We start from the raw sequence: 16242 nt of genomic DNA, 5'->3' as shown, positions 1-16242 counted from the left end.
TTGAAAGATAGTGATATTGCTATCCGGAGTCCAAACTCAATAAAATTCAATCAATAACTAAAATGCTTAGTTGCCAGATTCTCTCCGAGACCTAGGAATACCTGGTTCAATTCTCTCAAAAGTCTGGTTTTTGTCAAATCTGTCAAAAGTCCACAGAGACCAAATTTCGTTGGAAGTTCTTTCAAAAAAACCCTGGCAGAATTCAGAATGACTTTTGAGCGACTTTGGATTCCAGCATAAGAACCCAGATAGAATTTCAGAAAATTTGGTCAAAAAACACCTTTTTGTTTACTTTTTCAAGAAGTTTTTATTGCTAAATTAGACTCAAGCACATGATTGAACTCAACTTAGTAATCACATTTAATCATATTTAGTTTGAATTAAATGCTACTTGAGAAGAATCAGGATGTATATGAGTGTCACATCTATTGTGGAATATATGTTGTGCATATACGGTAACATGTATCAAAAACTACGGATTCAAAAAAAAATTAGAGTTATTGTGGTTAAATCTGGATCCAAAGCCTCCTTTCTTGGCTTTATCCAGTCTGATCCAAAGCTGTTGTCTTTGAATCATTGAGCATGTAGCCAGTCTGATCCAAAGCTGTCATCTTTGAATCATTGAGTATGACAATGTGTGAAGCTTATAATATGGCACAGTCATAACATTGATACAGGCAACATTACCTTTTGTGATTCTAATTTGCAACAGCAGAATGATGATTTGCTTGATGGTTTTTGATGGTATTTGATCGTGACGGCTGATTATTAATGTTGACATTATTTTTGAACTGAAACATTGATACTGTGGTGTATTTTGCTATGTTGCTTTAAAATTAGCATAGTGTCATATGAACTTATTTGCTGCACATATATATACACACACACACACCCAAAATGAATCCGATCCCAACCACCGCCCCCCCCCCCCCCCCCCAAAAAAAAATTTGAGCGAATTTCAAACCCAAACCTGTACCCAAATCCAAACCGGCAACTTAGCTAAAATGAATACCAAGAATGCAGAAAGTAAATCTTATACAACACCTAGCATGGGACCTTCTGTCACCTATTTACTCGTATTCAAACTGGTTTTTCATTAATGAAATTTTGGTTCTTGAGCTAGCATTCTAATTCTCTACATGTTAATGATCTCCGTCCATGTCAAAATATAAATTACAAATCATTGGCATATAATACAGATCTATAGCCCATATATGGAATCCATTCATATTATTATTTTACTGTAAATAAACAAGCTGTAAGTGTCAAATTCATGGCAACAAAAAAGCATTCAGTCCCCAATATTAAGGTTATTGAAATATCAAGGTCACACTGAAAAAAGAGTTCAACAGAAATCCATTCATTTTGTAATGAATAAAGTCTGCACGCTGAAAAACGAGATCAACATGCAAGTCCCATTCATTTCGTAATAGATATAGTCTGCATAGCAAGATTCGGAGAAGAGTGAGAAAGGAGTGAGATCTCGCACTAAAAACAATCCCGAAGACGAGCCAAAAATTGATTTATGTTACACGAGACCTAATGTTAGAAGACCAAAAGCAGGCACACAACTAAGCACAGGGAGCAACAATGCCTGTTGTGGGAGGGGGATCCCTGTCATCAAAATTGTTCCGACCTAAAAATCCAGTAGCTGGAGGATCACTAGAAACGGGTAAAATCCAGTCTACACCATCATCCTCTTCTTCAGTTTGCACATTTTCTTCTTGAGCATTAGCTCGAATAGGGGATATAGCCAACTCCAACCTTGGAAAATGTTTGTCATTTTTAGTGTGTGGAGTGCGCCTTGCAGAGAGGGAAGATCCCCCACCTCGACCTGATGCATGGCTGCGGAGTTGTGGTCTGCTGCAAGAGGGGTTAGGACGAACATGAGCTGCAGAAAGGCCCCTACAAGATCCTGCTTGAGGCTGATTTTTATCCTCAGGGTTATCCCAGCCATCCCATTCAGTTTGAGAGCCCACTTGAGGCTGATATATGTTCTCAGGGTTACCCCAACCATCCCATTCTGTAGCTGGAGGATCATGGATGTCAGCTGATTCCCATCCAGTACGAACATCTGGAGGTCCATTTTGTGCATTTGTTTCTTGTTGACCACCACTCTGATTAGAATATACAGCCCGCTGGGATGCTGGTGTTTGCTTGGAATTTCTAGGGGGTGAAGCCCAATGAGATCGACCGCCAAAACAACCCCCTGATCGACCTCTATAGCAACCTCGAAATTGTTTTTTGCCCCTAGAGCGTTTGGTGCAAAGTCGGGCTGTAGAATGGTTTGCATTAGGATTGGCTTGAGACCCTGTAGGATGCCGACCCCTGTTGCCAAAGCTGTTAGTACGTCCCTGTCCATTGGTGGGGACATCACCAATATCTGGCATGCCCCACCTTGAAACATTATCCATTACATTCTGCGTATTCTCTTCTTGCTGAACTGTTGCCTGGCCAATGCTTTGGGGAATCACCCTAGAGCAGTTGGTGCAAGATCGAGCCAAAGAATGATCTATACTAGGGTTTTCTTGAGACCCTTTAGGATGTTGGCTCCTGCTGTCAAAGTTGCCACAACCTCCCCATACATTGCTTGGGAGGTCACCATTGTCTGTTATACCCCACCTTAAAGCATTATCCAGTACCACATTTTGCACACTTTTTTCTTGTTGAACTCTTGACTGATCAGTGTCTTGGGGAATCTCTGTGAATGTGCATGAGCCATGGCTGATGGATCTAATGAGCTCTTGGAGACACTCCACCTCCATGGTCACCTTTTTAACTTGATCTTGAAAAGCCAGTCTTTTAGCTTTGGGAAGGTTGTGGGCCGAGACTACAACACAAGGAGTCCCATAATCAAAAAGAAATTTTTAATTATAACAATATACAAAATAAAATAAAATGATACCTGCATTCCAGAAAAATGCAGTGTTTCTATCCTATCTCAATTGTATAACTTGTCACATTAAAGTACTACGGAAAAGGTTGCCATGCAGAATATAAACAAGGGGTACACTTTTTAACAAGGCTATGGAAAACAATTCAATGGAAATGTCTTGATTGTATCCTATATTGTATACCAAATTGTTGCACATAAAAGTCCATATAGAACAATATAAATTAGATAAATGTCTCTCAACAAATGGCTAAAACATCTAGAAACAGCGAGAAGTTGACATGAATATGCAGGAATCAATCTCCAAATCACGAGAAGAAATAGATAGTCGAAATCTGCAGTTTATCATTTAATATTAAAAATTCTCTTGATGTCTGATACAGAAAAATATATTGTCAATTGGCAACGAAGTCTAATGAAAAGTAGAATTGGACCAATCGTAGGGCATCCAATATGAGAACAAATGATGCATTTGGATAACAAAAAAGCAATGCTCTATATTTCTATCTGAACTACAAGGCTGACAATGTACACTAGAGATGTAGAAATCTGATCCCCATGCACATGATATATATTGCATAGAGAGTCTAAAGATAGTCTAGATTCTACAACAGATTGGCTCTTGATATTTGAGCACAGTCCCACAAACTATGTTATAATACTGGTAATGAAACATGGAGAAGGCTCTTAGAAATGATCAATTATCTTGTACAATGAAGACTCATTTTAATATGCCATGGAACTAGCTAGCTTGCAGCAAATCAATCTAAGAGACTATATTTTAATGACTAATACTGGTAATGAAAAATGGAGAAGGCTCTTAGAAATGATCATCTTATACAATGGAGACTCATTTTAATATGCCATGGAACTAGCTAGCTTGCAGCAAATCAATTTAAGAGACTATATTTTTATGACACTCAAGGGCCCTTCATAGGTATAAATGAGTCTTCTGGAAAAAAACAAATTATCAATTTTAAATACAAAATATTCTAGCATCCTATACAATTCATTATGTTTCCAATAGGAAGAAATCAAGAAAGAAAATTGACAATGTGCAGGAGACCAAAATCAAGCGAAGAAATGGATCAATTCTAGAACAAACAAGCATAGTAATCCGTTTCTTTCAAACTTGTAAAGCTAGCTACGTACAAAAAATGGTTGAGACATACAAGACACTCTATCACTAGGGAAAAAAGAGAGAAAAAACACAAGCAGAGATCTATAGTCAAATTTTACATATAAGTTTAGAACTACTGCACAAAAGCATAAATATTCTACAACAGTTTACTATTCATATTTAGCACAAAATGTGGTTCCAGAGACCAGTAGTTAATGCCAATATGAGTTTCTTAAAATAATCTGTTCTAGAAGGTACCATTATGAATCAGCATGCGCCATGAAATTAAGCTAATTGCAACCAATGGCTTGGTACTACAGGCTTCTCATGGAGGTACTACCCTAATTTTTATATCTAGGGAATACTTAAGTCATAATCTATAACTCGATTGCTGAACTTTGTCCTCATCTCTATTTCCTAGCATAGTTCTTCCCATATTCTGTAACATTTCTTTCTATGATTCTGTTTTAAAGGCTTCAGAAGGCAGCTGTAAAACAGAAACTTCAGAAATACTTCTACTGATTAGACATGAGAGAGCTTACCATTTGATCCAGACCTTGTTGTCTCATCCTTCAAATGATTAATCAACTCAATAAGTGGATAACCATTTGATTCACAAACTGGTGCTTTTCCCTCATCACCTCGCACCTGTGGCGTTGATACAGCTGATCTTTTGGCTGTAAAACCAACCATAGGAAAGAAAAGTAAGATAGCAATACCGGGAGAAGATTGACTAACATGTTGCAGCTTTCTTTGCCAATAGATTATAGAAAAAGTCACTCTGTTTGGAAGCTTCACTTACATAACCCCAGCACTTAACGGCCACAAATAAATCTCATAAACAAGACCAGAAAGTAAACTTAAGCTATCAAAACCATTGCCCATTTTTGCTTTAAATTTTATTGCATCTTACTAAAAAAGCAAATGCCTTACTTTGGACTTGTACAAAGACCTTAGACTATTACTTTGTGTTCCAATACAACAATGATTTGTTTACAAATCCACCCTTATGTATCTGCCTTTAACATTTTAAACCATTGGCACTCTTCAAACATATGTTACATGACCAAACTCCAAGCCAATAAAAGTTATTTTGCACAGCTAGAGTTGCTTTTGACCCAAAGCAAACATATTTAACAGCCACGATAGTGATTGAATCATGTCTGTCTAGTCAGTGTAGCATAATCATTTCTATCTTCTATACACCTAAATCTAAATTCATTAGAATTACTAAAAAATTACCTACTAGCAAACCATTCTTATTACATATACCAATAAAACACAGGCATTCATATCGAAGCTTAAACAACGATTTGAATGTTTAAACGAGATTTGAAACCTATAATCAAGCTTGTGTGAAGATAAAATTCTGTTTTTATAAAACTGAATATGTTCACTGTTATCCCTGGAGAAGAAATGACATAAAAAAATCTCACATTCTTTAAGAGCAGACCATGCAACGGTAGCTGCATTGGTTTCTGCTTTCCTTTTACTATAGGAAGGTTTGCCTTTAAATTCCATCCCATTATACTTCACGGTGCTTGTGAAACCAGACATTTCATTGGATTTGGTCGTCGTGTACACTGGTAAAGGACTTCCTTCTTTCTGTGCTTTTACCTCCAAAAGCATCTTGCCTATAGGTGACCCAACCTGTGAAAAGAAACACTGTTAGTTTATACCTTCATGATATGCTTCATTAAGGAACAATGATGTCCCACCAAAGACACATAGAATGAAAGGTTGCATAAGAATTTTACCAAGGTAGATCCTCTATCAGAAAATGAATCAAGCGCTGCCAGTGCAGCAGCATGTTCAGCTTGCCGCACTGTAACAAATGATCCTGGACTCTCAAATGTTTGGCCATCAAAATTAACTGTTGCCTTGAAACGAAACCTATATGGAGGACCAACACAGATTGTGGAAAAAGCTGGGTTATGTAAACCACATGCCACTGCAAATTCAAACAACTGACCTTTATAATTGCCTGCATTCCCATTGAGCATAACTAGAGTTAATTCAATTCAACAGGTAGTGGGGCATGTTAACAAATCAAAACTGCTTTGAACTAAAATCAAATTCCTATAAAACTGACCAAACTTATCACGAAATATCTGTCCAACTAGCAACATTTTTTATGCAAGCCAGCAAACTTCCAAGCAAACAAGTTTGTACTTAATCTTAGAAAACTCTGCTATGCTTATGCATGTTAACTCACGATATCCTTTTTCAGTTTACTTGAAAAAACCTCAATCCGCAGGTCATGTGACTTGAGAATCCTTGAATGTTTTCCCTCTTGACTACAAATGTGATTGTATACCCTAAATATTGCATCATATTGTTATCTATATTCAAAAATATTTAGTTAATATGAGATCTATTACAATTTCTCTTTTTTAAATGTTCATTATCCCATAAATGTTTTAAAATTTTGTTTTCAATTTACTTAACTTGCTCTCACAGAGGTTATAACGTTTTATGCATGAATCATTTTCTCAACACAGCTTAAGCTAATTTATTTATTTAATTTTTAAATTTTAAAGCCATTCCCAACAGTTTACCAATGCTTTCTCTGATTGTCTATTTGTATATCTATCCAGCATCAATTGGTACATTATACCCAGCATCATTTCGCCAAATCAAATAAAGTTCTAAGGTCTGTATTCCTGATCAATCAATATAGCATGAATTTATATAGAAAAACAAAAGAAAAAGTAGACAACTACCACCTCATTTCTGTCAGATTAACAGAAACAAAGAGGTTTGAATTGTACTAGAAACAAACCACATAGAAGACTATAATGCACACCTCATCTTTTGCCTAAGGTTCTATTTCTCTTTATTTTTCCCTTGATCTAAATTAGCTTACAAAATTCAAAAACGGCATGCCTTGGACGCTCCCTTCCATAGTTGAAGAATATTTAGATACCATCCAACATATGCCATAATTCATGTTCACATTTGGTTAGCCATGGAGAATAAAGTTAGATTAGAAAGAACCGCCAATATGTGAAACCCTGACCCACTGAAGCTTGGGTTTCATTGAAATCTTAATAGCTACAATATGTCATGCCCAAAATTTAGGGCAAAACACACCAACAATTTTTTTTAAAGGTCAATTGCATGCTTAAACCCTAACATTGCAACTAGGGTTACTAATTTAGTTAGGTTCAATGTTCACAACTAATTGTAATAAGTTTGATTAGTTTTTCAAAACTAAAACTTGCATGACTAAAGTATAAAAAGAAAGTATATGACAATTAAATTTGGTTGCCCAAAACCCTAACTAGACCACATTACTTTTAACAATAGTTTAAAATAAGTTAATAACATTTATAGGGTTAATTAGTATCCTTACATTAAAATTCTTTGATAACCTACTACAACTTTAAAGTTTGCATCAAGAATTTAATTATTCAATTTTAAAATTTACAATGTCACAAATTCATTAATCACATTTTGTCAATTTTAAGGTCAAAACTCCTAACGTTGAATTCTAACATTTAAAAGTTCCCTTAGAAATAAGGACTCCTTATAATATAATAAAACTTGATGTTTGATTGCTCCCATTTGAAAAGTTAAATGTCACATTTAATATGATTAATAAAGTATTATTCTAATAATATTAAAACTAAGGTATTGTTTACTTCAACCTTAAAACTTGTCAGTAATCTATACAAAATTGCAGGGATCGATCCTCCTCCTCAATGAAGATGACTGGTGTGCCCCATAGAGAGACAGATGACTGGTGCGCCCTTTCTCTAAGAGGTCTTCTAGTTGGATCTTGTGCTCATTAAGCTCATTGGTGGTCATTCTGTACAATGCCCTCAAAATGGGTGCGGCTCCTGGTACAAGATCTATATGAAAATCAACTACCCTACGGGCAGGCATACCAGGTAGCTCGGTAAGAAACACATTTGCAAACTTCTAAAGGATAGGATAATCATCAAAAGATGGTCCTTCTTCTCCTCAGCGATGGTTTAAATTGTACTAGAAACAAGCCACATACCAGACTATGAAGCATACGTCGTCATTTTGCCCCAAGGTTCTATTTCTCTTTATTTTTCCCTCGATCTAGATTCTAAATTAGCTTACAAAATTCAAAAATAGAGCCTTGGATGCCCCCTTCCATGGTCAAAGAATATTTAGATACCCTCCAACATATGATATTATTCATAATCACTTTTGGTCAGCAAGGAGGAAAAAGTCAGATAAGAAAGAACCACCAATATGTGAACCCCACAAGTGACCTACTGAAACTCAGGTCTCATTGGAATCTTAATAGGTACAAAAATAGATCAAGTTAGTTAGGCCAAGAACAGAGTTATTAAAGGATACACAACCCCAGGTCACACAGATAAAATGGATATATGCACCTCTACCAGGGCAGAAACAGAGAGATGCCCAAGTCAACTAATGAGTCCCAGGAATAAGTGACAACACATATTGTGGTAAATTATAGACAAATCTGGAGAAAACTTCAGCAGCCATCATCCAGGTAAGCATTCACCTTAAATAAGGGAGCATTGATTTAATGACTACTTGCTTCTTTGAATGGGAGGGAAATCCATATATCAAATGTACAGATATATAACAGAAAAGGGAGTTCATTGTGATCTTGTAGGGGTCACCAACACGAAATGGTGAATGTGGTCTATCATCAGAATCTTAAAAAGAAATTCACAATTGCTAGAGAATGCTACAGATATGATATTCACACACAAAGTATAGTCAAAGAACTGACAAATTACTGTAACTTCTTGTCAAAAGGCTAAAATGCAGGGACCAATTTTCAGTTTTATACATCACTCTCCATATATTTTGATTATAATTAGAGGCATTGTGAGTATGATAACATATTGAAGATTCATTGTACTGCAAAATTAAATTTTTTTGCAACTGAATTATTTACAGTGACCATTCTCATGTGTCCACTCATCATTCCTTATCTGCTAGCATCCAGAAAATTTGAGTTTGCAAAATTGCAAATACAAACAGACTTATTTTTGCAAATATCAAGATTACTTGGTGAATATTCAATTATATCAGTGTATGCTTTCTTGGCACAGAAATGATGAGATCCTGAGCTAATGGTGCTAACAACTTGTTTCAGCCTTTGTCACATGCAAAAAAAAATAGTAAAAATGCAGCAAGAATCATGCAAAAGGAAGATGTTATCTACCTTTGGAATCATAGAAGAGATTCACAATCACTAGAAAATGCTATAGATATTAAGGAATTGCTGCAATATGTAATAGCATTGCCTTGTAATGAGGTATATGTTTACCATATGCAACATCCTCTTTTTATATTGAACATAGGTCATGAATAGACATGTCCCTTCATGGGACATGTCTATTCAATAATCAAACAATTATTTTATATAAACTTAACTATTGTTATGTATAAATATTTATTTATTTATATATATATATATGAATATATATATATATATATATATATATTTCTCTCATATAATAAGTTTATATCTCACATAATATTATATCTCATATATAATTACATGCACAGTCATATAGTTATCCGACTGAAGCTACCAAACATTAACACTCCCTCTTAGCAAGGGAGGATAAACACAAGACAAATATTACACCATTGGTAATATTAAAAATTTAGGGAAAACTCAGAAGTTTTCTACCATTAATATCGCATACAATATCAAGAGTATTGATCTCCAGAATATCAATATATGATATTTATCAATTACTCAAACTAGGGTATGATATCACATTTGATATCAAGTGTCTTGATCTCCCAGAATATCAACATTCGATATTCATCAAGTACTCAAAACAAGGTTTAGATATCACATTTGATATCAAGAGTATTGGCCTCCCAAAATATTAATGATATTCATCACTTATTCAAACATTTAGACATCACATTTGATATCAAGAGTATTGGCCCCCCAAAATATCAATTATATTCACCAAGTACTCTAAGAGTAATGGCTCCCAGAATGTGAGATGCAAGACATTGACCATTTACTCAATTTATTTCATCTCATAATACAAGTTTATTGTAAGATTGTCACCTTACAACAACTTCTCCAAATACAAGCGATGATCATTTGGAAGTCGTCACTTCCTCATGATATACACAGGGGATAGGCCCATATAAATGTCACATGGTCACAGTCCTCTTGACTCTGACAACTTATTAATCATTAGAGAAACCATCTCAGCACGGTCTACTCCCTCTTAATCAATAAGATAGAGTTCACTGAAGGTTAACCAAATAGCATCCTCAGTATTCTCCCTCTGAATCTTAATCTCCCTCTTTTTCCTGCAAGAACATTCTGGAAAGAAAAGATCAAGGCACATAGCTCGTATAAAAATATAAAGAAGAATGTTAACATTAATTAAAATGTTAGTAATTTAACTCACATTTATTACTAACAATAGCATAAATAATTGTAACATAACTCTTTATTTTATATTTTCAATAAAGGAAGTAAGATAATAAAATACCCAAATCTTTACCATTCATACTCCCATAATGATTCTCTTCATATCTAACAAACATTATCATAATGAATCAATGTATACAATCTGAATGCAATTTTACATTTATATAATTTATTATCACATCTATTCTCTATAATATGTATTAAACATAAGAAGGAATATGAAATAGACATTACCTGTATTACTCAATGCCTGGAATCCTCAAAATACCTTAATTTTGTGTGAGACCAAGGTTATTAACTTTGGGGTCTTCCAATAAATTCCAACTGTGCATGTTCACTTAATGAACCGCCAAGGTGGACATATGAGTAGACTTAAGCTTGTGGGGTACATCCAAATTGCACCTGTATGGTCAATATTTCTAAAGGCGACGTGGCAGTGAATACAATCTGCAACCGATTCCTTTCCTTCCTTATTTTCATGCCACCTTTCCAATAACTTTTCTCCTCTCTGTTTTTCATTCGATGGCTGCACTATTCTTTGAAGTTTATAAACTTCACATTTCCCAATGTAGCATTTTCTAAAATCTCGTCTGAATCTCAAATCCTCTACATGTAAGTACTTGAGTGTGCTTTCTCTTGTCAGTAGAGAGTATGCCTGACATGTCTTACATGAAATCTCTAACTGTTCGCATTAGCTATGTATTATTCAGCTCCTGTAGTTCTATTTATATTCTGCAATCATAACTTGCAACAATTTCTCTGCTGAGAATATACTTTATGTATTATGATTGAATAAATCCTCGTCGCGGATTTATTTCAGCATGTATAAAATTGTCTTGTCTTCTCTATGCTAAATAAACAGGAAATACATATTCGTTTATACATCTCGTATGCACAGAGGTGCAGTGGGAGTCACATCATCATGAAATTATACTTCAGACTTATGAGAGTCGGACCAATATTGGATTACGATAACCATTCCAGTCTTTTGTCAACACATAAACTAGTTATGGTAGAGCATCAAATCCCTAAAACTTTTCTTCAGAGGTGAGCACTTAGAGACTTCAGTCAACATCCAACCCAAACTGTAACAACATTCCAGTTCTTGCCTGCATAAAGTACGCACATACTTCAGATCTCCTTCAACACCAAATGCGCTGGCCATTATGAGAAAGCTTAAACCTAACACAGATTCCAATAGCATGTATGATTTGTTCTGATTCACAATGAGTAATGTAGCATGGTAATTTTCAATCTCTCTAAACTAAAAACCTTCTGTAGTAGCCCAGTGTCGAATGTAGTATTATCAGCCTCTTTGCCATTGCAAACTTATAGAAATATCTCTGAAACCTCATAGGCCTCGCTCTCTGTACTCTTAAACATGATCTGTTTTTGGATCTTTCAATCTTTACAAACCATTCATGCAAATCTGATATTATAACTTTGCATAAGTGCCAATGAAACCTCACAGCCAGGTAGGGAACCTGCTCTGATACCATGTTAAGTTTAAGGAATTGCTGCAATATGTAATAGCATTGCCTTGTAATCAGGTATATGTTTTCCATATGCAACATCCTCTTTTTATATTGAACATAGGTCATGAATAGACATGTCCCTTCATGGGACATGTCTATTCAATAATCAAACAATTATTTTATATAAACTTAACTATTGTTATATATAAATATTTGTATATATATATATTTCTCTCATATAATAAGTTTATATCTCACATAATATTATATCTCATATATAATTACGTGCACAGTCATATAGTTATCTGACTGAAGCTACCAAACATTAACATGTTATATAGTATATACATACATGAAATACAGGACAAATTACTATGACTTCTTGTTGCAAGCATCTAAAACCAGGGACCAATTAGAAATTCAGTTTCATACATAACTCTCTAAATGTATTTTAACTACAATCAGAAGAATAGCACGTATGTACTTCATTATTTGTCACTGAAAAGAAAATTTCAGTTCGAAACTAGCTTACAAATTTACAGGTGATCATTGCTACTTGATATGTATAAAATCATAATTACTTACTGCTTAAGTATGCAGCAAATTTTAATTGGCTAGTGTATATCCAATCACAACTGATAAGTATATTTTACAGGCACTAAAATGATGAAAGCAAGAGTGGATGTGATACAAATCTGTTTAAACTACAGTTGTCACACTGATAGAGAATAAAGGAAGGTTAAAGAGATTGTAAAAAATTAAAAAAGAGAGAAAAGTGTAAAGAGTACCATCAGTACTAGTAAAAAATCAAGTAAGCAACTAACAGTAGACACTATTAAAAAAATTAACACATCGAAATAGAGGAAGTCAAAAAGCTAGTGAAAATTTATCAGTAAACAGGCTTCTTAAAAGACATCTACTGATCTACATTAACCAAGGGCTAGATGAATGAAGCAGAGAGACTAGGAGAAGGATTAATTACTACACTGCCTTGACATCTGCATAAACTAATGGACCAGATGCAATTAGTTTCTACTGATAAAGTTCCATTTGATGAACTGTGGATAATGCTAAAAACTATTACACAGCTAAAACCAGAAGTGCTCTTATGATCACTTCCATGGGTTTTGAAAATACTCTCTCAAGATATTATCTTACATTGATATCAAAGAAAAAAAAATCCTTTAAAAAAAAATTCGCAGTCCCGTACATCACGGAGGATGCTCATGCACAATTAATTATCATTTCTTCAAAAAGCTATTGCATGCGGGTCAGAAAATTAGAATATCTTTGTGCACAGTAGGAACAAGAAGAGATTTTAACATAAAATTCATGCCATTCCACTTCAACTTATTTCTAAATTGTTTCAATCAATAAACTTAATGACCACTCCGTTGATTACATTTTTTCCTGAATAAATCAAAATACAGAAAGAAAGTGCTTTGATAGTAACAATACAATGGACGTACCTGGACAGACCTGTGGAAATGATGATATTCTTTCTTCTGGTTGTTGTAAGTCCTCAGTCCGCTGCCTCTTTCCTAGCAGTCCTGTAGCCATATTATTTTCTTGTTCTTTGTTTTTCTCATTCCCATCATTTCCAGAAGTTGAACAGATGTTTCCCATATTTTGTGTATTTGTTCCTCTTTCTGAATTATCGGATGCTGACAATTCTTGAGGAGAAACAAATTGTACTCTCAAACTGGGATTTGAGTGAGGACAAATTTGCGGTGCTGGTGCTGTTTGTTCTTTCTGCCCACTTGTTGGTAGCATATTTGTTATGCCCGACTCAGAAGTTGAGGGCAAACTTCCAGGTGGTTGTAACATTTCCTTTTTGTTCGTTTCTTGCAAATTTGAATGTATTTCACCAGACTGGATTTGCTCTGTGTTCAATTATGCACCATATTTTAGACCATTAATAAACAATCCCATCATTCAGATTAAAAATGAAAAAACAAAACCACACCAACATCCAAAAGATATTTAATCTACAAAGTTAAATACTTGAAAGCTATAAAAAAACTTGAAACCAACAAAGCCACTGCCTGCACCAAGGATTTCAAAGGCCTTGGTTGTTGATCATACCATTTCCCATATGATGAATTTCTTTAACTAGTCAATCTAAACAGTAGTCAGGTCCAGTCAGGTCCAACAAGGAAAATTTCAGCAGTTACCAAACACTAATTAAAACAGCATATCCTCCCCTTCAAACACCTTTCTGCAAATTCATCATAATGGGCTATAGTATATGCAGCCACACCCTAATTATAGATCAAAATTCACAGGGAAATGTATTGCTTAGAGTTTCTAGATGACCTGCATAATTTCTTTTAAATAAACATTTCAATTGAACTACTTCATTCATTAAGAAGAACATGCACACAAAAGGAAGGGCTTGAAATGTTCTGAGTAGAAACTAGAAACATATAGTTCACCCAGAAACTCTGAGCAACACTACAGAACAGTTGAGGGATGCCCAACACAGAAGCATCATAATTTAAATTGCATTATGCCAATAAGCCAAATTTCCTAAAGAAGCCTCTAACTGATGCAAAACATGAGTACCACACATAAATATGAAACCTACACCAATTGTAATTTCAAGGAACTCAAAACTGCTGACAGAACAAACATGACTGTAACTGAAAAAAGTAGGCATGGCCAAGAAGAAAAAAATTGAACTCCACCACTGATACCTTACGAAGTTCAGAATCATATGCCAAGACACCGAGAATTGGAAAGCAGCTCTGAGCTGATGCAAACCATGAGTAACACCCATGACAACAAGACTTGCACGTACTGTCATTCTGGGAATTCAAAACTATTGACTTGATAAATATGACTGTGACTTAAATAAACAAGGCATAGCCAAAGTAAAACATCGGCTTTACCACTGTCACTCTAGAGAGCCCGAATTTCCATGTTAAAGAAAAGCACAATGGACAATATGTGTGTACCAGTAAATAGAATACATGGATCCCTATTTCACCAGGTGACAAACCAAAAATGGTGATTCCCAAGGAGTTCATGACGGCCAAAGGAAACTAAAGCTATAACACTATCACTGCAGAAAAGACAAACTATAGATCAATAACAGAAAATATTGCAACTTAGTGGATATCTTGAAACAGACCTGATACGGTTGGAAAGTTATGGACTAGCAAATTATATAAGATATCAAAACAACATCATCCAACAAAATCCCCATGCTGTTCAAAACCTATGGCCCGCTAAAGACTCAAAACAACCACCTTCGAATATGGTATCCATACCCCCATATAATCAATATATAGGCTACAAACAGGATTTCCACTAGGTAGCTTGGGTTCCACTTCGCATTTATCAAGAGTAGGTGATTCTGTGTAAGTACAATATTAAAAAACAGTTAAATTTAGTCTCTGATCCCATAGTAGCATTACACTCCGAAAACTCACAATTAACCCAAGTAATCACCAGCTAATTCATTTGCCATGCCATTGCAATTTTTTTCAGAAACGTTCTGAAATTTATTTTAGGCACAAATTTGCTTTTTTAGTTCATTTTTAAACTAGGAGAAGAAAAAGAAACACATAGGAGGATTGGAAATTTCTAATTCTTCAAAAAATTGTTTTTAATTGAACTCTGAACACTATTTGAGGGTTTCGCTTTTAATTATACCCTAACAAGGGTTCTATACAGAACATTGCCCTAAAATTTCAAACACTCTTGAGGGTTTGTCTTTAAATTATTCACTACTGGGTGTTCGGTATAGAATTTTGGGTTGGCCCAAAATAGGAGGCTGTGTTCAATGATAATCGTACTTACCTGTTATCTTGGTACCAAGTATGTATATTTTCTTACAGATACCCTCATTGGTAAAAGTAAATTTTTTGTTTATTTAATTATTAGGGGTTTTAAACAATATTACCCCCGGTTTCCAGGGAAGGGACGACAAAATGGGGTTGCAGGAAGGAGTTTTTTTCCCAAAGCAAGGGATGGATAATATAATTATATGTATATATAGAACAGTAATTGTCTACTATCTTAAGACCACATGTGTATAATTTTTTACGTCAACCCTAATTGCTTAGAGTCTAAGATGTCAGTTCTACTTCGGTTACAGGCATTGGTGTGAGGAAATAGTTTGCTAGTATGACATTTTTTTTAAATGGGGTTTGGGTTTGTTAGTACAAAAACACACACACACACAAATTTGTACATACATACATACAAATATACATATATATATGCACAGATATGGATATACACACACACACACACAGAGTTACCCGGGGTCACCTCCCTGACCTTAAAACCATTGTCTCCATACCAGAAACATTTTCAGCACTTG

The 16242-nt window shown here is 34.9% G+C and overlaps 1 protein-coding gene across 2 annotated transcripts in view; it reads right to left on the bottom strand.

Moving 5' to 3' along the window:
- Positions 1-1213: 1213 nt before the first annotated feature.
- The window catches only part of LOC149555995 (uncharacterized), a 66522-nt gene continuing 51493 nt past the window's right edge, over positions 1214-16242 (bottom strand). Inside the window, exons 2-6 of one of the 2 annotated variants that reach the window (XM_089830111.1) lie at positions 13382-13795; positions 5771-5997; positions 5450-5663; positions 4556-4690; positions 1214-2830 (exon numbers count right to left, since the gene is read on the bottom strand). In XM_089830111.1, the coding sequence (XP_089686237.1) occupies positions 1572-2830; positions 4556-4690; positions 5450-5663; positions 5771-5997; positions 13382-13795 (2249 nt within the window). In that variant the 3' untranslated portion in view covers positions 1214-1571. The remainder of the gene's footprint in view (positions 2831-4555; positions 4691-5449; positions 5664-5770; positions 5998-13381; positions 13796-16242) is intronic. The other variant, XM_089830112.1, reaches the window with a different exon arrangement.

Source organism: Cupressus sempervirens, chromosome 5 (assembly GCF_028749045.1).
Source record: "Cupressus sempervirens isolate cs-2001-9-10 chromosome 5, ASM2874904v1, whole genome shotgun sequence".
Classification (NCBI taxonomy): domain Eukaryota; kingdom Viridiplantae; phylum Streptophyta; class Pinopsida; order Cupressales; family Cupressaceae; genus Cupressus; species Cupressus sempervirens.
The sequence above is the reverse complement of the archived record's forward strand: the minus strand, read 5'-3'. Positions and strand labels throughout refer to the sequence as shown.